The 22095-nt window shown below is 34.1% G+C and overlaps 2 protein-coding genes across 2 annotated transcripts; one reads left to right on the plus strand and one right to left on the minus strand.

The window, feature by feature from the left end:
• The first annotated feature begins 6106 nt into the window (after positions 1-6106).
• Positions 6107-10957, plus strand: LOC145137104 (protein CHROMATIN REMODELING 35-like). The gene is made up of 7 exons (XM_079071246.1): positions 6107-6345; positions 6527-6584; positions 6783-7288; positions 7388-7813; positions 7906-8070; positions 8142-9916; positions 10740-10957. The coding sequence occupies exons 2-7, from the start codon at positions 6530-6532 to the stop codon at positions 10744-10746; spliced, it is 2934 nt and encodes a 977-aa protein (XP_078927372.1). The 5' UTR covers positions 6107-6345; positions 6527-6529; the 3' UTR covers positions 10747-10957.
• Positions 10958-11942: 985 nt separating this feature from the next.
• LOC145136871 (BEL1-like homeodomain protein 7) lies at positions 11943-16553 on the minus strand. The gene is made up of 4 exons (XM_079070982.1): positions 15666-16553; positions 12868-14065; positions 12725-12785; positions 11943-12594 (listed from the first exon to the last, which is right to left on the minus strand). Exons 2-4 carry the CDS (start codon positions 14037-14039, stop codon positions 12010-12012), a joined length of 1818 nt encoding a protein of 605 aa, XP_078927108.1. The 5' UTR covers positions 14040-14065; positions 15666-16553; the 3' UTR covers positions 11943-12009.
• Between the last annotated feature and the right edge of the window lie 5542 nt (positions 16554-22095).

Genomic DNA, 22095 nt, shown 5'->3' on the forward strand with positions numbered 1-22095 from the left:
AAGAGTTTAAGCTTGAGATCTTCACTCCATAACTCCAAAAAACTCCTCAACCAACTCAAGGTGAGCTTCATACCCCACCTTTTTCAATGTTTTAATGTTTTAGGGGAGAGTACAAGTCAAATCTTGCCTAAATTCTTAAATGATTGCATATATACGTATGTTTGTATGTGTGTGTGAAATATTATTAAATTAATATTTTAGTAATATACTCATGAACATAAGAATTCTCAATTTCATAAAGAACAGAGGATAGTTTGTACAAAAGAGCCTCCCAACTATTGGGTATGTCCAACTTAACCCCTTTATCTATGCTCGCATGTCTAGATATATAAGTTATAAAAAGGGATCTTGATAAGTGGACACCATTTCTAGTAATTTTCGAAAAAGGAAACTTTGTGACTATTTTGCAAACTGTCAGGGAATATTTTGTAAATATTCAATATAAAAGTTTGCGTCAAGAAAATATCAAATAGAGCCTTTATGACAGAAATATTTGCATGTCATAAGCTGCTGTCATAGAACCTCCAAGAACATAAGTAATGTTCTATATGTCATAAAACAGAAAATGCGTGTCATAACCGACAACTATAAATTTATATAAATTATAACTTGACACTTTTTCTCTTGACTAAAATGACTAATTTTTCAATAAACGAAAAAGAACGAACACGAGCACCTAGTTAACGAGCACAATCAACGATATGGAACGATAACGATATTTCTATTCAATGAGTACGAATTTCATTATTTATCTAACAAATAATGGATCTCTAACGATTGCTCGAAAGGTTGTTAATATTCTAGTCAGACAAATCTCAAAAGTACCTAAATATAAAAATATTAGTGTACGTCTAAGTCCTGTAAGGAGTTATAGCCAGAGTCTCCTGGAGGGAGAGCGGGAATTTGTGTATAGATCTATACGGGGTTGACACCCCGTACCTTCGCTGTTCGCTACAGCTAGACAGGCCAGTCTAGGGTGACAAATGTCTTTTCCAAACCGAGGGCGCCTGAGAAACGCCAAAACAAGCACTTCGTCAGATTAGTATGGTTATAACGACTCACTAGAATATGTTATGTCATCTAGAAATTTATGTAAGGAAAAACTTCATAAATAAATTTTTGGCTTGTTGTGTTGACCGTCATATACATGATAAGTGATGGTCCGCATTTGTTGCGTTGACTGTCCTTTTTCATTGCGTAGAATGTCCACAATTGCCATGTTGATTCTTTCTCCTAACAAGTATAGAGTCGTAATACTGCTATTTTCACAAATTAAAAAGCGTAGGACTCTATGGAGAAAACGATTTTCTACGATTTCGATAACGATAAACTAGAACTTACGATTATTTTATAGCAGAAAATATAGGATTTTCTGGAGAAGACGATTTTCTACGATTTCGATAACGATAAATTAGAACTTACGATTATTTTATAGCAGAAAATATAGGATTTTCTGGAGAAATCGATTTTTCTACGATTTCGATAACGATAAACAAGAACACACACTCAATTTTACTCGATAAGAGGAACAAGATTTCCAACCATATTTCCTTTTTGAAAATAAGGGATTTTGCTTGAAACGGTTGATTGTTACTATTCAAAAGAACTATTCTCGGACACAGCTCGCTTTTACAAATCACACTATTTTTCAAAATCACTTCTTATAAGGATGAACAAAAGTAATATCATACACACATATATATCCATGATTTTCAAGGCAAGACTTCAAACGATTTCATAGAAAATGTCGGATTTTCTGAAAGTACAATGAGAACGATTCTAAAACAAGTGTAAACGATATTATACAAAAATGCTTATGAACTCACCAACTTTTTAGTTGACGCTTTTCAAAACGACTTGTATTCTCAGGGATCTAGTAAGCAGGTAACAAGAGGCACGGATGCAGGACTAATTAGCTGTAATTTGGATTTTTCTGCTTATGTCTCTTTTGTGTAATTCGAAGAACAAATACAATATGTAAACAATGTAAGTTTGTTATCTCAATGTATGATGTTTGGATTGCTCTGTTTCATTTATATTTAATTGTTATGATACTGCACAATGAAGTCACCCACCTCCGGACGTTTCCGCCGTCTGGTCCGGGGGTGTGACAAAATTTCCTCAATTACCCTTTCATACACATAACCCCTTAAGGTTAACCTTGGTCCAAGTCAAAGTCCAAGCCTAGTCAAAGTCAACTCGTCGAGTTTGGCGAAGACTCGACGAGTTCTTCTTCGATACATACATTGAGTCTAACTTCATCCGACTCGCCGAGTTGTATGAACAACTCGTCGAGTTCTCCTTCATCATATGAACATGTCCAGGCTGCGACTCGCCGAGTCGCAAGAACAGCTCGTCGAGCCTGAAGAACAACTCGTCGAGCCTGAAGAACAACTTGCCGAGTTGAAGAACAACTCGCCGAGTCCCAAGCATGCTATTACTATACAATCGATTCTAATCGATTTCAGTGCTTCCAAATCATAGATCTAGGCTCTTAGGGTTGGTTTTACACGTAAAGTTTCCAACTTTACGTGCATGCATGAAGAAATGAGGCTAGAACATCAAAATAAGCTAACAATGGGGTCTTAGGGTTTGGAACTCGACCTTAGGTGCATAAAGGCAGCTACTTTGAGCTCCTACAGCTCAAATATACTCAGATCTAAGATCCATTTCCTTATAGGAGTCCCAATCTCGAGTTTGGATCCAAAAAGTCCCAAAAAGAAGCACATCTAAGCATACAAGACTATCAAATGGAAATAACAAGCAAGGTACAAGCTTTAGTACCAGAATGTGAGGCTGATGATTAAGAGACTCTGGATCTTCTTCTTCTCATTTGGATCCTTCCTTCTTTCTTTCTCTCCCAAAACCTCCAAACTAGCACAAACACACTCAAGCTCAACAATGGGGGCTAGGGTTTACAGGGGAAATGCTCTAAAGGTGCTGGAGGCTGGGGTGGGAGGCTATAATGACGTTTATATAGGGTACAAACCCTTGAAATTAGGGCTTCATCCAGACAGGCAGACTCGCCGAGTCCCTTCATATGGACTCGCCGAGTAGCCAACTTAAAATGCGTGATCATCCCGTCTCTACTCAACGAGTTGGGCTACAGACTCGTCGAGTATCCCTTAAGAAAATGAAAATTACTTTATTTAAATCACATACCAGAAATGGGGCGTTACATTTACCCATCAATACCCTTCCTAATGATATTAAGCTCAAACCCTAACCCAAAAAGGCCAAAGTCTTCATCCAAAGACCACCAAAACTACAAGATAGACCATGTGGTCAAAGATCTGAACTCTAGGGACTGAAAGATCACGTAAAGTCCTAGATTTCTCTACATGAAAGGCCATTAGAAGCTCCAAGAGGCCAAAATGATGGTCTAAAGGTTGCATGGGACTTCCATGACCATAAAGTTGGCACCTTTATGCCATGAAAACCCCTCAAGACCCTAGATCTTAAGTGTTAACTCATTTGGGACGTCCAACTCCCAAAGACCATGATATTTGAGCCAAAACCAAGCTAAATAATCCCAAAAGAAGATCTAAACAACAACAATGCAAGGTTCAAGCTTTATACTAGAAAAGTGATGAAAATGAAGCAAAGTTTCAGGATCCAATGGCTCCTCCTCGTTCCTCCAAGCTTCTCTTTCTTCCACAAGCTTCAAGCACACAAAACTCCCTCAAAAATGGCTCACAAACTCTCACAAATGCCGGGAACCAGACGTTACATTATGAAAATAAATCGACCTCATAATTTTACATTTTCTCGTTTAAAGTAAACAAAACTTTTTTTTTTTAAACCAAACATTGTTTTTGTTATTTGGTTGAAAGTGTTGGTTTCAAGATTACCATTTGATTACCCATTTATAACATAGCCTCGTTATATATATATATATATATATATATATATATATATATATATATATATATATATATATATACTAGGTGTGAGACCCGTGTATTATACGGGTTGATTTAAAAAAAAATTAAACATTAAATTAAAGTATAAACAGAAAATATTTTTTAATGTACAACTTTAAAATAAGAAATGAAGAAACATTTATTGCAATTTAATATCACATATATGATATTTAATACTTTACATATATAAGTATATGATTTTAATTTTAAAAAATGAAACAAACCAAAAATTGACAAATGGATAATATTTATTTAAAAAATATCACAAAATGACAAGTGTCAAAACTCATAAGAGATTGACATGTGGCAAAAAACCTTCATTTATTAAGGAGGATATATATATATATATATATATATATATATATATATATATATATATATATATATATATATTTCAGAACTCAATAGCATCTTCCTTACATACATAGCCATATAAGAGTATTAAGTAGAAACCATTTTAGTAAGTATGTTAAAGGTTTTTGGGGAAGTAACAACCAAAAGAAATGACATTAGGAAGCAATGTAATAAATCTTTCTATTCTAATAAAAGAATAGATTTATTATTTTTTTGTCATGTGTTACCCTATTAGGCTTACTAATTAATGAAATGTCACTTGTCAATCTATTGATTCTCTATTTCAATTTTCAAATTGTAAATTTCTCACTCTAATTACATTAAATTAGTAACATTAAAATAAAAATTAAAATAAATTTAATACAGATTATATGGCCACGTATTAATTTAAATCAACGATTATAATTTTATATAACTAAAAAATATCTCTTAATTAATAATTTAATTAAAATAATTTATTTAAAATAATTGATTAATTGTTTTGAGTTTTTATTATGAAGGTTTAATTAATTTTATAACTGTAGTTTCCACATGTTATAAACTAGTTGAAGAATATAGACCTTGATGATGAAGTGGAGTATGATGATGGTGTGATTTTGTCAAAATATACTAATAGATTATGAAAGGGAAGATGTGATCTTTTTACACAACTTGTGAAGACCAATGTAAGTTTTTGGATGAAAGATATGAACATATTGATGATGAGAACATAGCCTATGTTGATGATGATAACGAAATTGGTGGTGAAGTAAATGTCCACGAAAAAATTGCATGTAGGCTCAAGATCATCTACATTTCCTTCATCATCAAAGGGTTTGGTTCTTCCCTGTAAATTTTGTTTTTTTCATAGCCACATAACTTACCCAATATTTGTCTTGTTCATGCAAATAACATCATCTTCTAAATTAATATCATTTGAGAAATTGATTAATAATATATCTGCATTCCTTTCTTCCTTTATACATAAATTATTTTCTTCAACACTCACTTCTTAATCTTTATCCCCCTCAAACAAATCCTATAACTCATCACCAACATGGATAATATACATGGAAATTTAATCTCCATGGATGTAGTTTCCAAAAAGATTGCATAATCCAATTCATTTTTTATGTATCTTATACCAAAATAAATGTATTCATTAGGGACATAATAGTAAAGTTTTTATATTCTGAACCTTTTAAAGAAAGTCACATATCCAGACAAATTCATCCAAACAAAGTCAACATCAAGTAAATAAAAACTTACTACCATCAAAATATGAGAATGAATACTTTACAAAAACCCAAGTAAAGAACCCCTATTGACATCATTTAAAATCCACAAACTATAAAAACAAATGTGTACATTAAACACAATAAATGACAACAATAAACCAAATAAAATCAATGATTTTTTTTTTAAAATTTTAAAAACTATTTAACGAGATCATATAAGACAAGAAAGAACAACTTCAATGACTTACTCTTTCTGACGACCGATAACAACCCTATATCCTTAATGAACTTCCTATGTTTTCCTTCTTGATGAAGAAAATAAATGACATTATGATCGTCATATAAATAAAATATGCGTAACAACTATAAAATAAAGGTTTCGGGTTTCACAACGTCGATTTTATCAATATTTAGAAAAAGACATTAATAATCGGATGGCCCCTACAACTTCAAGAAAATAACTTTATTAACTCAAAAATTTAAAGCTTACACATTCAAAATGCACAAAAAATATAATAATATTTAACACTGTTTAAAACCAAACTTAATAATTTATTGGCTAATATTAATATTGTCCTTCTATTTTTTAGAATTTTGCAAACACCACTACCCAACACCTAAAGTGAGAAAGAATAAAAGAAAAGAATCTGCAAAGCTCCGTTAGGCTTCCCAGTTCCCAGTTCCCCGAAGCCTTTGCTTGTTTTATTCCCTGCTTTGCATCAAAATTCACCCGACTCCAAACTCACTTCAGTTCCCCCATAGCTGTTCTTCAACCGTCCTTTTCTCTCTAATCTTTCTGTTCACCCGGAAGAATCGTTAAACAAACGTAGCAATCCCGCTGGATCAACAATGTAAGTCATTATCCTCTTTAATTTGTTGGGTTTTGTTACAAATGTTTAGGGTTTATTTCCCACATGTTTTCTTCCGTCGATTTTCAGCTGTGTCGTCTATATACGTTGAACGGGTGATTGTTAACCTAAATGCATGTGATTCTATCGATCATATAATTATAATCCCCCCTTTTTGTTACAGTCAATGGACGTCGAAGACCGGATGAACACGCATTATAGCACAAGCTTTAAACCCTCTGGTACTCTTTTTTTCTCACCATGTATATGTAGACATAAATGTTTATGTATTCAATTTGTTAATTTTTTGGGATGATCACGCAATTGACCTGCTCGATTTTGTCAATTTTGCAAATGATTTCGGTATATCCCTTCTAAATGTTGTCTAGATGCAAAATTTTCTCACTTTCCTTGGTTTGTGTATTGTATGTTTGTTTCAGAAATAATCAAGGGACAACTGAGCAATGGTGAAGAAATCATATCTCCGAACCCACTGTACACTAAGTGCACATTTGATGCAAAGAAGCAAAAGAAAACCATTGATTATAATGATCCATTTGGTGTTAGAAACTTTGTGGCAAGCTTCGATTCACCTAAATATGGGTCTGTTACAAAAGACATAGAAAATATTCTTTCACTAAGAAAACAGACGTTAATGCCTTGTTTTAGAAGGTATCCTTCACTTGGGGCTGATTTATTGGACACTTACCCTGTGAAGGAGGCTCCGATTCCAAATCCTGTGAAGGAGGTTTCAGTTGCAAATCCTGTGAGGGATGTGGTAATGTTTGATGATGCCATGGCCATGGGTCATGATACAAATCCACCTGATTCTGTTGTCATCATAGGGTCAGATGATGATGAACCCACATCTGCAAGGCCTTTTCAACCTTACAGAGACATAGTCTTGAATAAGCCTGAAGGGCAGTTTTCAATGAAACAATTTCTGGTAAGCTGTCCTAAATCTTTTTGGGATTCCAGTGAAGATTTCTGGTTTGAATTAATACGTGTTGGATAAATATGATGTTTTGGTTTTATCTCCATGTAGGAGGGAGATTATGGTCAAGGTCAAGCTTCAGTTGGGAAAGGAGGAGGGGGAGGAGGAGGAGGAGGAGGGAGAGGGGTAGGGGTAGGGGGTGGGAGTGGGAGTGGGAGTGGGAGTGGGAATGGGAATGGTGGTGGGGGTGGGAAAGGGAGAGGGAGACCAAGAGGAAAAGGGAAAGGAGGAAAAGGAGAAAGAGAAGGTGTAGAAGAAGGGAATACAATTACAGATATTGTTGTCGAGTCAAAAGATGAAAAAGAGAAAAATAATGATAATGATGTAGATGTTGAAAAGAAAAAGCACTTTAAAGGTGTCTATGTTGGTGTTGATTCCGATTCCGATGTGGAAGAGAGTAATTCACAATCCGAAGCCGACTTCGATGGGCTTGCTGATATTTGGCAAGAAATGAACGTTGGATTGGAATCCTCAAAGGTAAACATGAAAATATTCATCTGTTATCTTCCTCAAAGTTACACTTGTAGTATAAATTTATCAACCATGTACTACTCTTTTATCTCTTTCAGGATCCTGACATGGCATTTCCATCTATCCAACATCAAAAAGAAGAAGAAGAAGAACAAGAATGTGACCATTCTTTTATATTAAAAGAAGACATTGGGTATGTTTGTCGTGTCTGTGGAGTAGTTGATAGAAGTATTGAATCCATAATCGAGTTTCAACGCCCCAAGGTCCTCATTTAAAAATCAAAACTTTATATGAAATTATAGTTATTGTATATTGATTTGAAATTTGAATACAGGCATCAAAGAGTACAAGAACTTACTATTATGAAGGGCGATCTGATAAAGGGGCGCCAGGTGGCATTGTTCTTGATGGAGTGAAATTACCAGGAAAAGATTTCTCAATGGGAGATGCATCAATAACAGCTCACCCGAGTCATAAAAAAGAAATGAAACCCCATCAAGTTGAAGGCTTTAATTTTCTTTTAAGCAATTTAGTTTCTGAAAAGCCAGGTGGATGCATCCTGGCCCACGCACCAGGATCTGGTAAAACCTTTTTGCTCATCAGTTTCATTCAAAGTTACATGGCAAAAGATCCAGATGCAAGACCATTAGTGGTTCTTCCTAGAGGCATTCTAGCAACATGGAAGAAAGAAATTCACAAATGGCAAGTTGAAGACATTCCAGTGTTTGATTTCTACTCATCAAAAGCAGATGGTAGGGCCCAACAACTTGAAGTCCTAAAACAATGGACAAATCAAAGATCCATTTTGTTTTTAGGATACAAACAGTTTTCCACAATCGTGTGTGACAACGATAGAGGCTCCATTTCCCTTACTTGTCAAGAGATTTTACTAAAATGCCCCACGATTCTCATCTTAGATGAAGGCCACACTCCAAGAAACCAAGACACAGATGTGTTGACTTCACTTGAAAAAGTCGAAACCAAAAGAAAGGTTGTACTTTCAGGTACCCTTTATCAAAATCATGTGAGGGAAGTTTTCAATATTTTGAATCTTGTTCGCCCTAAGTTTTTAAAACTTGAAGATCCCAAGATGATAAAAAGAAGAATCTTGAGTAGGGTTCCGATTGAAAGCAGGAGAAATCTTTTAAAAAAGAGCACTGATAATGAGTTTTATGAATTGGTTGAACATACTTTACTTAAAGATGAAAATTTCAAGAGAAAAGTCACAGTTATTGAGGATTTACGTGAAATGACAAGTAAAGTCCTTCATTACTACAAAGGAGATTTCTTGGATTTACCTGGGCATATGGACTTTTCTGTCTTTTTAAACCTTAGCCCTAGGCAAAAGAGGGAAGTTTCAGAATTAAAAAAACTAGCAAGAAAATTCAAAATAAGTTCAGATGGAAGCGCGATTTATGTCCACCCTGATTTAAAAAGTTTAGCCAAAAACATAAACAAAGAAAAACTCGATGACAATGTCTACAAAATCGATGAACTTTTGGAGAATATAAACGAAAGAGAAGGGGTAAAAGCGAAATTTTTCCTCAACCTACTTCGCCTATGTGAATCCAAAGGCGAAAAGCTTCTAGTTTTTGGTCAATATCTTTTACCCTTAAAGTTCTTGCTAAGGTTGACCACGAAAGTCAAAGGGTGGGCTTTAGGAAAGCAGATTTTCATGATAACTGGGGACCACGATAACGATGAACGAGAAATAGCAATGGATCAATTCAACAATTCTAATGAAGCAAAAGTGTTTTTTGGATCAATTAAAGCATGTGGAGAAGGAATATCTTTAGTTGGAGCTTCAAGAATTATAATTTTGGATGTTCATTTGAACCCTTCGGTTACCCGACAAGCAATCGGGCGGGCTTTTAGACCCGGGCAGCTAAGGAAGGTTTATACTTATAGATTGATTGCTGCAAATTCACCTGAAGAAGAAGATCACACCACTTGTTTTAAAAAGGAGTCTATTTCTAAAATGTGGTTTGAGTGGAATGAATATTGTGGGCATCATGAGTTTGAAATGGAGATGATTGATGTTAAAGATTGTGGGGATGAGTTTCTTGAAACTTCTTGGTTGAATGAAGATGTAACTGCATTGTATAAAAGGTTAGTAGAATTAATTGCATTTTTGGTCCTTGAGTATAGATGATTTTTGCAATTTTGGTCCCAAAAAGTTTTCTCTTGCAGTTTGGTCAATTTTTGAGGTTTTTGCAACATAGATGGTTCTTAAATGACAAATATTTGTAAAAAATTGAAAAGGGTAAAATAGTCATTTTTACTTGGAAGAGGACCAAAAACTGTACAACAACCTCATATTAGGGCCTAAATTGAAAGAGAAAACTTTTTGGGATTAAAAGAGAACTTTTTAGGTTAGTTAAATTACTGTTAGAGCAAAGTTACATATTTGGTGGTTGAGTATAAGCTGATTTTTGCAATTTTGGTCCCAAAAAGTTTTTTCTTAAAATTTGGTCAATTTTTGAGGTTTTTGCAACATAGATGGTTCTTAAATGACAAATATTTATAAAAAAATGAAAAGGGTAAAATATTCATTTTACTTGGAAGAGGACCAAAACTTTACAAAAACCTCATGTTAGGACCTGAGTAGAGCTTATGTTTTTCAATTTTGTCCCCAAAATGATTTCCCTTGCAATTTGGTCCTTATTTGAGGTTTTTGTAATGTTTATGGTGCTCAAATAACAATTATAAAAAAACAGAATAGGGTAATATAGTCATTTTACCTGGAAGAGGACCAAAAACATTACAAAAACCTCAAATAAGGATCAAAATTGCAAGAGAAAACTTATTGGGACCAAAGTTGCAAAGATCAGCTATACCCGGGGACCAAAAATGTAACTTACGCTTAATTTTGTCTATGAACAATATTGGTATTCATTGGTGTTAATTTTGGTTTCTTATGTGTTATATGTAGATCATGATGGGTGGTGAGGAGAACCATGTTGATATTTCTTCTCTAAATTAGAAGCTACTTTTTGTGGTTGGTAGGCTTTAGGTAAATTTTTTTTTTTAAATTAATATTTACTAGATGTGATATTCTTGGATTCTGATCTTTTTTTGCTATTATATCATGTCTTATGGATATGCAATGTATTTGGTAGGTATAAAACAATCTGATTTCCTTGGTATTAATGATTGCCTCCTAATTTTGATATAACAGCTTTATATTTTCTAGTTAAAGAAAGTAGAGAGGGTTGTGTCATTTTGGTTTAATTCAATTACAAACAATATTAAACTATTTGCAAAATATATCAAGACAATTAACAAAATACAACAATATTCAACAACTTGCAAAGTATATTATGTATCATATGTGTATGGATGATAATGCATAGCCAATTCAAAGATTTAATATTTATATCGCTTTCCACTAACCAAAATGGCAAAATCCCATTATCATTAACTTTCTCTATTGCATAAGCCTTTTATAAAGACCCTTCATCTAATTTGTCGTCTTCTAAACACACGTCATATTTCTCAAAAGAATAAAAATAAACTACTTTACATTAAACATTTAAATAAATAAAAGACGATAGCACTACTAAGTATGTAGTTATAAAAGTAAAAGATGTAAAAATATTATATGATTGGTTTGATATTTGATATTAGTGTCATTTTAATCGGACACATGCTTTTTATTGATATTTTTTTATATAAAAAATATTCGTTTTTTATTTTGTGTATTCTGTAAATTACATTAATTAGTCAGAGAAAAAAATAAAGATTTAAATTTAAAAGTTGATATAATTAAGGGATAAAATCAAAATAGTATTGAGTAACTACAATCTTTTTAGACTTATCCAATTGGAACTACAATCTTTTTAGTTCATTCAAGACTTATTTTTTCTTGGTATTTTAAAAAGAATTATAGAAGTTTTTAAATCTTTACATGGCTCAAATCTCTCAACAAATTCTTGGCCATCAAATTGTAAGAAATGACAATATACAAGTCAAATCTACATTATTACTAAAGCAAAAAAAAAAAAATAAAATAAAATAAAATAAAATAAAATAAAATAAAATAAAAAAAAAAAAAAAAAAAAAAAAAAAAAAAAAATATATATATATATATATATATATATATATATATATATATATATATATATATATATCTTATCTTTACAATTATACATGTATATAGTTCCTGTTTCATAACAGATGAAGATTTTTTTTTTTAATAACTCTCATGCTACAAAATCATGTAACAAGTGAGACGATCCAAATCTTTGTTGTTGGTTACCTGAATCCACACAGTCAAAGTCAACCGTCTCTGGCCCCACCGATGAACCACCGCCAGCATCATACACACCACCACCACCACCACCACCACCACCGAAACTATGATGATGGTTGGAAGCCATTGGTTGTAAGCTACCATCTTCACAGTGTTGTAACCCTAATGTGAGCGACACCCCACCCACACCAACACCACCACCACCACCACCTACATTTCCGTTTCCAAACCTTCCCGGAATCTGATACGCCGCCGCCATGAGCCGCCCGTGTTCACCTCTGTTAACCATCATGTTTTGGAAATTTGATTCATTGCTTGTTCCCACCATGTCAATGTCATGAGCTTGATTTGTTAATTTGGAGGCTGCGGTTTCTCCTTGATCATCGGAAGGATTCCGATCTCTTTTTGCATTTTTGGGTGCGATTTCCGATGATGAGTTTGATTCCATTCCGGCTTCTCCAGCTTCCTCTTTGTACATTTCCTCCACCATCGGCTTCCATAGACGAACTCTCGCATTTATAAACCAGTTTGAAACCTGCCCATCACACAATCCATTAGGAAACAATGGTATTGGGATCGGAATCGGAATTGGAATCCCCAATGGAACTTTAGTGCCGTAGGAGTAAGTATAGATACATTGCCACATCAATTATATGATAATTTACCTGACTTCTAGTCAAACCTGTCTGTCTTGCTAGCATGATTTTGTCTGAATCTTTAGGATACCTGAACAAATAAAGTAAATAATATATATTAAAATGTAATTACAAAAAAAAGTAGTATAAAAATGAAGGGAATCAGTGATTACGGATGAAGAAAATGCTCAAACAACCAAGCACGAAGAACCGACACAGAAGTTTCCGGAAGGCCTCGTTGTGGTCTCCAAGTATGTTGTTGTATCATTCCAAGCTGTTGAAGAGCTCGTTGTTGCCTAAGTTGTTGATCCACAAACCGAAGTCTGGAAATCCCAATTCCTTTCCCGTTTCCGACGGACTCAGTCTCCCCGAGGCTTCTTTGAGCCGCTTTTATTTGGTTATTTATCACGTCCCTCAAACAACGAAAATGGCACGAAATTGTCTGCAAAGCAAGTGATGTGTAGGGCCTGGCGGCCCCACATCCAGCAATCACATCAAATGCAGATACAACGATCTGCATTTGATGATAGTATTGCTTGTACCTTCTATCAACCTCATCCAACATCGAGATTAATTTTGTTGTTTTATTTTGCAAATCTTGTTTTTCATTAGCTGAGAGTTCGTTTAATTCTTGATTTGGAGAAATAATGTTCTTCGATTCATCATCGATTCCTTTCGAGTCATCGGTGGATTCCTTTCGTGAGTTTTGTTGTTTTAGAGCTTTTCCGACGTTAACGATTTCATTGAGCAATTCTTGTGCGCATTTTAGGTACTTGGAATCGGTGATTCCCCTCGAAACATTTCCGATTCCATACGGAGAAACGTCTGTTTTGATCGAATCTAAATTGTTTCCGTGAAAACCAGTTATTACGGAACTGGATTCCGGCCGGAAGAATATGTTTGGGTTCCTGTAATCACCGGAATGGAATTGGATTCCGGTCGGTTGAATATGCGAACCGAGAGTAAGTGATAGTCCCTGTCCCTGTCCCTGCCCTTGTTGCAAGTTTCGACTACCCATTTGATCCATTAACATCATTTCGTGATTCCTACCGTCTCTCCATGATCCCCCCATGCTTGAGAGGAATTCTTGATGTGAGACAACATTGGAATCATGGACTCCGATGTTAGGAATGTCGGTACAGCTGTTGGGCTGCTGGGAAGGTCCGGCCAGAGTACCGGAAAACTCTCCGCCTCCGGTGGAAGCTGATGAAAAGTTCATGTACATCATGACATTTCCGGCTAGAATTGGTGATTCCGATGAGTAAGAATCTTGTAGAGGCTCTCTTAAGTAGAGCATTGGAGCGGAATCTCTTGCATTTTCTGAACTTGGTATGTAAGTCGACATTTCTTCAAATATTTGTAATAAATTTTCTGCAAGAAATTAAACCATTGAATGTAAAAATTAATTTAATTTTTATGGACATTTCAAGAAAATTAACTATTTCTACATTGAATTGACTCATTAAAAGATGTAACAGCGTTCGAATCCGTAATTTTTTTTTGGAATTATTGTAAAAATGCTAAAATAATACAAATCGCAAAAATGTAAAATTTTGGACGAATTATCACAATAATGCATAAAAGTCATTGTAGTTGACAATTTCGTATATTTGTTTTTTTAAAGTCTAATTTTCATATTTTTGGAGCTTGTTGCAACAAAAAATAAAACAAGATACTTTGAAAAGTCAATATATAAAGTAGCACAAGATATTCTGTATAAAAGTTAGAATCTTTATGAGAGACAATTTAATATATGACATTTCTACATAAACTTGTATGATTGGAATTTTAAAACTAATGAACTTAGCAGTTAGCAAGCCGTGTTTGATAAAACTAACTGATAGCTTTTATTTGTTATATGAGTGTTTGGCAAAAATAATTGTAAACTTTTAAAATGTATAAAATTACATAAAAAGACAATTATTTAAAAAAGATAAATATATAAATATATTTCAAGGGAAATGATGGAAATTGATTTAAAAATCTCAATAGTTTTTCTTAAACGTTGCATGGAGTAGCTTTTATATTTGAAGTTTTTTGTTTAAACTAAAAACTAAATGTTCCTACCCATAAATGAAACTTTTTGTTTAAATCGAGCTTTTTGTTAAAAGCTAAAAACTAGAAGCTCCAAACATGCCCCTAAAGTAGGAAAGACCATAAAAAGGATTTCTTTTGATAAACTTACATTAGTGATTGAAATTTTGAATCATGATGCTTAACATTTACATAAAAAATCATTTTTTGTGAATAACACAAAAACATGATAATGTACAATAAATCATTAAAATGGTAACAGGGATTGAATTATTAGCCATGGCAAAAGAAAACTATATTTTTTCAACGTTTTTTTTACCAAGTAGTTCAATCTTGCAAGGTGAAAATTGAAAAATGAAATATAATGGCTCATCAAAAAGCAGAAAATCAAAGTGAAATCATTAAAATGGTAACAAAGATTGAATCTTTATGAAACAAACATACAATGAAATGAGAAGACAGAAGATGGAGGGAGTATTAATGGTTGGAGAAGGACATAAGCATAAAAGCAACACAAAGAAAGTACTTTGATGTTTGTTTGTGTACGCAACCCTCACATGATACGCGTAGTAGTAGAGATATTCCCTGTTTGTTTTGCTGCTATCAAACAAGGTAAATTTGTAGACAACTCTTTTTCAGTATTCCCAAAATACCCTCAATTCATCATCAAACATTTTGTATGGAAACTAATTAAAGAAACAAACCCATTTTTATTTGATCAATTTCAAGATGAACAAAGCAAGTAAACACCCATATAATCCACTCAATTGTATGAATCTTTGAAAAATATGATCAACAGAATAAAAATCGAAAAGGGTTAATGGAAATTAATCAAGAAAACCCATATAAGAAAAAAATGTGTTCTTGATGATGAGATAGATATTGGAAGCAAAAAAAGTCAACAGATTAGGAATATATGAATTTAAAAAAAAAATACCTGAAATTAAGTCATGGGTGTGTGGTTGTGGGGAACAAGTAAGCTTCAATTTTGTGATGCAATTTCCATGAATTCATGTACACCGATGTTGATGATGATGATCCCAAGACCAGATGTACACATGGGGTCTCCAAATTCAGAATCGCAATCAATTAATACGACTCTGCCCGAACTGCCCGGAATTCAGAAAACACAAGTACTCAGCATTGAAGGGTAGAGAGAGAGAGAGAAAGAACTTGCTGAATTCAGTTCTGAAATTTTAATGAAACAAGGTGAGTGTTTTGATGATTATGATGATGATGATAGATGAGGATGATGGTGTTTTATGATCACTCATCAATCAATCGATACATCAAAATCATAACTTTCTTTTAAAATCTTTCCATTCTTCCATCAATTCCCACGTGAAAACCCCCCACATACTCTCTCTCTTCTTATATGTATGTATGTATATATATATGGTTTCCTTTTCTCTTTCTGTGATTATCTATATGAAAATCCCAGAAAAAATATGTCGCAGAAAGCAAGAAAATTTCTCTCTCTATATCTATATACATATACACATATGTGTGTCACTGTGTGTATGTGTTTAAGCTGCTGAGCTATTATCTGATCTTTTCTTCGATGGATTTCCCTTTCTTCCTTCTTCTTTCTTTCACCACTTTCTCTCTCTAAAAGTATATGTTTCTCTCTCTAGAAAACGAGCTGTTGACGACGATGTTTGGTTAAGGAGTATAATCTCTAACAACCAGTTGGTAGACCTAAACTAAAAACCTCCCTTAAACCTCTCTTTCTCTCTCTTACTCTTACTTTCTCTCTCTAGAATTCAACCTTAACTCCGTATTTCTAAATTTTGAGCATGGTGATAGAAAAAGATTGAAAGGTCTCAGTTGCTGCAATATCTACTGGATACTCAAATTTTATTTGTATTTATTTTTATTTTTTGATAGCTTATTTCCAGAGCTAAAATTTGCAAATCCAGATATTTGTATAAGTTTTAAGGCATGTTGTACAAATTGGTAACGAAAGGTTTATGTAAATTGGAGATTTTAGGTCTAGAAAGGCAGCTAGGTTTTTTAATTGGGTGCACAGCACAAGTAGGGTGCATACATCACTACATTATTTTTTGTATTACTCTTTCAATTCAACTGCTACTACCGGAATTTACAATTTGAGCCCTTATGTTTATATGTTTTTAATTTGTACCCTTAACTTCTGAAAGTTTAACCAATTTGTCAATAAGTGAATTAAAAATTGCCACTTAATGCATTAAGAATTCTATCAATATTACGAGTGCATTTGTAATGAAGATAATAGACAATTAGCTAAAAACAAGGTTCATATGGCATCTTAAAAGGGTATTGTAGTTTTAATGGGGATAGAAAATACAATATTTAACTACTAATAATAATGCACTATATTTAGGAGAACCTTTGAAATGGTATATATATTTTTCAAAACCAATTTCAATCACCAACTTGACCTAATTAGTTTATTATTTATAAAATTTTATATAAAATATTTAAATTAAGAGCTTTTACATCAAGGTGGAAGACAAACGGGCACCAAGTTATACCATTATCTTTTTTTCGAATGACAAAACTAATACTTTTGAAAACTACATCTATAAATCCTGAGGTCATGACATTATTACGTATGACTCGTTGGACTCTATTGACGAGCTTCTACAAGCCCTGGTGCAAGGAAACCAAAAAGTACCAAACACGAATGGTATAAACATGTGTTGATTTTTTATGTACATTTTCTCGTGTTTTGAGTCCTTGCATGATGTAGTTTTCAAAGTAGTTTGTCCCATAGTGAAACCCTCACTCCTCAAATCTACGAGAGAGAAAACCCATGTAAGATCCATATATGCGTGTTTCCTTCCAACCCATCCAAAAATTAAAACATCAATAGGTTTGAGCGTTGATCTTTTTTCCAATGAGTTAGTCAAAAAGTTCACATGCACTTCTTTCTTAACGAAAACCCTGACATGCCTAAATACATCAAAGAGAACATCCCTAACTATATTGTGTCGATACTTGAAACCTAATAGTTTTCTACAATGTATGTATATTGGGTTATGGGGAATCTAAAAAGGCCACGAAGGCGCAAAACAGAAGCATTTAAACATAATCACCATACACCAGCCATAGATATATGTTCTACCAATCAATTACAACTTAAACTAAAGAGAATGAAACTAGAATACACACCTTTATAGTTGTAACACCTCATTTTTGTCTTACAGTATAAACAACCAGTTACGTAAATAGATGTTTTTTATAGAGGACTATTTAGGATAAATATTCTTTATGGAAGTCATAGTAATCGTAAAAGCAAGAGTGTGCATATAGAGAACGTCCAAATCTGACTTCATATGAGAAATTTATAATTTTTAGAAGTTTCAGCGCAACAATGTGCGACACAGAAATCGAAACAAAAATCGGTTGATTGTTAGCCGAAACAATCTAAACGAGAGTCGAAGATCTCGTAGATACAATTATGTCGATATAAAGACAGTCGGGAATGGATGTCGTATGAAAGAGTTATGATTTTTATACGGACTTTAACAGTTTAAGCCTGTTAACAATATAACTTTAAAAATAAAGTGAAAATTAACCGATGGATTCTAAATGAAAATTGTAGATCTCGTCGATAGCTATGCGCGAATATAAAGAACTTCAAAAATAGAGCTCGTATAAAGAAGTTACAGAACTTACAAAATTCACGTTTTACGCTACGTGCGTACGCACGGTATGCACTTCTAGAAGGCGCAACGTAGGACCAACAGGTAAGCGACACGTGGAAAGCAACGAATAGTTCGATGTCACCCTAGGGGGCGATACGCTTCCCAAAAAGTCGCCTATAAATACTGTCATGTGCCTCCCTCATTCCACACATCATCACACTCGGGTTTCTATCTCTAGAGAACCTTTTTCCCTCTAGATTTCCGACTTTTCTATGCTCTGAAGTATTTTCAATAAGACCCTGGAGTAGAGCTGGCAAAAATCGACCCAACCCGCAAACTCAACCCAAAATTAGCGGGTTGGGTTGATATTTTCAACCCATTTAACTTAAATGGGTCAACCCGTCTAACCCTCTTAATTAAATAGGTTGGGTTGGGTAAAAGTTATCAACCCGTTTTCAACCCGTCAACCTATTTAACTTTAATATATATATTTAATTTAATAATTATTTGAATATTATCATGTATTAATCAAAGTATTAATTTGTAAATTATAATGTTGCATTATTATTATCTATGTTTAATAAAATTCAATCCTAATTTCCATCCTTTTTTAGTGTCGATAATACTGGTTACTCTCCAAAATCACTGTGAAACTAAACATTTTTAATGTTATTTGAACAATTTATTTGTATTTATGAATTAGGATTGTGATTTTGTCATAGTTATGAAGTTTTATTTACGTTTTATAATTTAAGTGGTATAATATTTAATTATATAATTTATTTAATTGATTTTAAATGGGTTAACCAAAGTTTAACCCATTTATTTAATAGGTTGGGTCGGAAACTACATAAATAGGTCAACCCGGTGACAACCCATTTATCTAAAAGGTTGGATTGGTTTGGAAATATCATCCCATTTAAATAAACAAGTTGGGTTGGGTTGAAATTTACAACCCAATTAAATGGGTTAAACCGAACCCAATCCAGGTCGACCCATTGCCACCTCTACCGTGGAGCATCTGAGAGATAGAGCTTTTAGGTCAAGATTCTGCCCGTGCGATTCACTACAAGAAAAACACGATTTTGCTAGGGAAGGATTCCGTTGCGAAAAACTGAAATTCCGTTGCAAAGGACGAATAGCGACGAAATTTACGACGACCGATTTCCGTCCCAAAAAACCCCGTAGCGAGCCCTGATATATTTGAATAAACAAAAATGAAAAAATTGGGTTGAAAATCAGGACGTTACAAGTTGGTATCAGAACCCTGATTTGATTGAGCTGGATAAACACTCGTGTGATTCCAGACTTAAACTAAGGATTTGAGTAATTCATAAACATTTTCATAAAAAAGAATAATACAAAAAATAAATAATATGATGTGTACAGTCAGCCAAACCTCAGAAAGGAAAGTGATTTCCAAAATATCCATATTGTTATGATTGTTGATATGTGAAATATTAGAAGTGCATGCTAGTATGTAGGCTAGAGATCTTTTCAGGAATTGTTAAATAGAATTGTTCGATAATTAAGATGCCTTATAGCTTAGAGATTTGCTTGTTAATTGTTTCTTAGAACCTATATTGATATTAATTAGTTATTTGGCAAATATGTTAGGTTACATGCTCCCAGAATTAAATGGTTTTAGATTGCTTGATTTAGCGCTATTGCACAACTCTTGTATGAGTCTAACCATTGTAGTGTCGAATCTTCCAGTCGACAGACTGTTTGATTTTAGCGGCATCCAATTGTATTCGTCCAATAATTAGTTAATATTAGTAGAAGTTCTTCATCGGCTAATAGTAGGGCGAAGTGGAAATGAGTCCTAGAAGGAGAGTATAGGAAGTTTATGTCACACCCCGAAACCGATGGCGGAAACGTTCCGGGGCGGATGACGTCATGTGTAACATCACAACCAATGAATAATAGCAATCATAGCAACACAACCAGTACAGTGAATACTCAAATAAAAATGTTTACATCAGTTTGAAACTTTGTCTGAAACTTTGTTTGAATTACATTCAATAGCTTTGTATAGTATAAACTTAAAACTCTTATTTCTCCAGTTCCTCGAAAATCCAGCAAGTACCTGTCTACTGATTTCCTGAGAATACAAGCAGTTTGAAAGAGTATCAGAATAAAGCTGGTGAGTTCATAAGCGGTGGTTTGTAGTGAAAATCGTTGATGAGTTCGTAAGATATTTGTATAGTTCCAAGAAAATCCGATATTTTCTTTAATGAGAAAGTAGTGTTTTCAATTCTGTATAAAACCGTGAATGTTTGTCACTGAAAACTGTAGTGATATGCGAAATTATTACTTCACGTGACTAGCTAATGCTAATCATGATGTAATAGTATTTCGTGCGTGAAACCATTGTATGCTCGTTTCTGTTTGAAAACCCTGAAAGTTCTCCAATTGTAGTGTGTATTAGTTCTATTTAATGTAAATAAAACTGTTGAAGAGTGTTAAGTTGTAAACTAAAGGTGATTTATACATATTGTGAGTCGTATAACCATGCTTGATATGACTAGAGACCTTTCCAACGTTCTTCAGGCGTCGAGTTAAATGGCATTTGTACATCCCAGGCGTGCCCGCCTAACTGTAGCTAGCAGTTCAGATGTGGGATTGTCAGTCCCGAATAGATCTATTCACAAATCTCACGCTCTCCCTCCAGGAGACTCTGGTTATACTATGGTAGGATTTATCCCTGTACACCTAAGGGTACAGTTGTGAAGTAGCGCCTCACAGTATCGTACAATCTAGTTTACATGTAGTGTAATAGCGTTCTACCGTAGTGAAAATCCGTAATGTATACTGTTTGTAGTGATAATTTTAGTTATGAATACCATGAATAAGTAGCGATGTAATTTGTAAACTGTTTCTGTCTTAGTGCACATGTTCAGTAGTGAAAGTTTCTGTACTTGTTATGTTTAGAAAATTCCCCAAACTATACCGATTATAGTTTGCATGTTTAGTGAATAGCGTGTCCGGAAAACTATGCAATTTTAGTGAAAACGTCCCTTATGCTCAACACAGCACAAAAGGGTTAAAGTATGAGGTTTGCATAAGTTTTTGAAAACATTTATGTTTAGCTTGTATCCCCCCTAAAAACATTGAAAACATGGAAAATGTAGGGGTATGAACTCACAGTTGTTGTGTGAAAGCGTTGACTGAAATGAAGATCCTCGAGTTGTTGCACGTGACACTTAACGAAATCCTATTATCAAATAAGTACATATGTATCTAAATTAGTGATTTCGTTAGATAAAGGGTTAGAGGAACACTTGTATTCGGTTGAGGAATGTTACCGAGACTTGATCGAATCGATGAAAGTGGGTTTTCAGCCAAAAGCACCACTTAAAAGGTGTTTACGGCCGTGAACAAGGGTTTACGGTCGACTGGTAGTTTACGGTTTCTGAAGGCTTGATGAGTTTACGGCCGTAAACTCAAGAACAGAGTTTACGGTCTTTGAAGGCTTGGACCGTAAACTCAAGAACAGGGTTTACAGTCTTTGAAGATGGACCGTAAACTCAAGAACACTGGTGCTGATTTCGAAGAGATAAGCGTTTCCAGGCGTTCCGAAGTGACTCCAAACGGTGTTTCTCGATGTTTCCCGAAGTTTGAAGGTGTTTTTAGGTGTTTACGGTCAAGGTTCTTAGAGAGAGAAGGAGAGAGTTTTTGGCCAGAAATGTTCAAATGAAGGTGGAGGTCTCGTATTTATAGGGGTTTTGTGGTCGG

The sequence above is a fragment of the Lactuca virosa genome, chromosome 9 (genome assembly GCF_052849685.1).
Source record: "Lactuca virosa cultivar CGN04683 chromosome 9, Lactuca_virosa_CGN04683_v6, whole genome shotgun sequence".
Lineage (NCBI taxonomy): Eukaryota > Viridiplantae > Streptophyta > Magnoliopsida > Asterales > Asteraceae > Lactuca > Lactuca virosa.

What these genes read in the sequence shown, in the direction of transcription:
- LOC145136871 (XM_079070982.1), bottom strand. Translation starts at nt 14,039, where the DNA reads ATGTCGACTTACATACCAAGTTCAGAAAATGCAAGAGATTCCGCTCCA. An exon ending in TTTGAGCATTTTCTTCATCC is followed by an intron (nt 12,786 to 12,867) that starts GTAATCACTGAT and finishes TTATTTGTTCAG; the next exon opens with GTATCCTAAAGATTCAGACA. An exon ending in CAGGTTTGACTAGAAGTCAG is followed by an intron (nt 12,595 to 12,724) that starts GTAAATTATCAT and finishes TGTGATGGGCAG; the next exon opens with GTTTCAAACTGGTTTATAAA.
- LOC145137104 (XM_079071246.1), top strand. Translation starts at nt 6,530, where the DNA reads ATGGACGTCGAAGACCGGATGAACACGCATTATAGCACAAGCTTTAAA. An exon ending in CACAAGCTTTAAACCCTCTG is followed by an intron (nt 6,585 to 6,782) that starts GTACTCTTTTTT and finishes TGTTTGTTTCAG; the next exon opens with AAATAATCAAGGGACAACTG. An exon ending in TTGGATTGGAATCCTCAAAG is followed by an intron (nt 7,814 to 7,905) that starts GTAAACATGAAA and finishes TATCTCTTTCAG; the next exon opens with GATCCTGACATGGCATTTCC.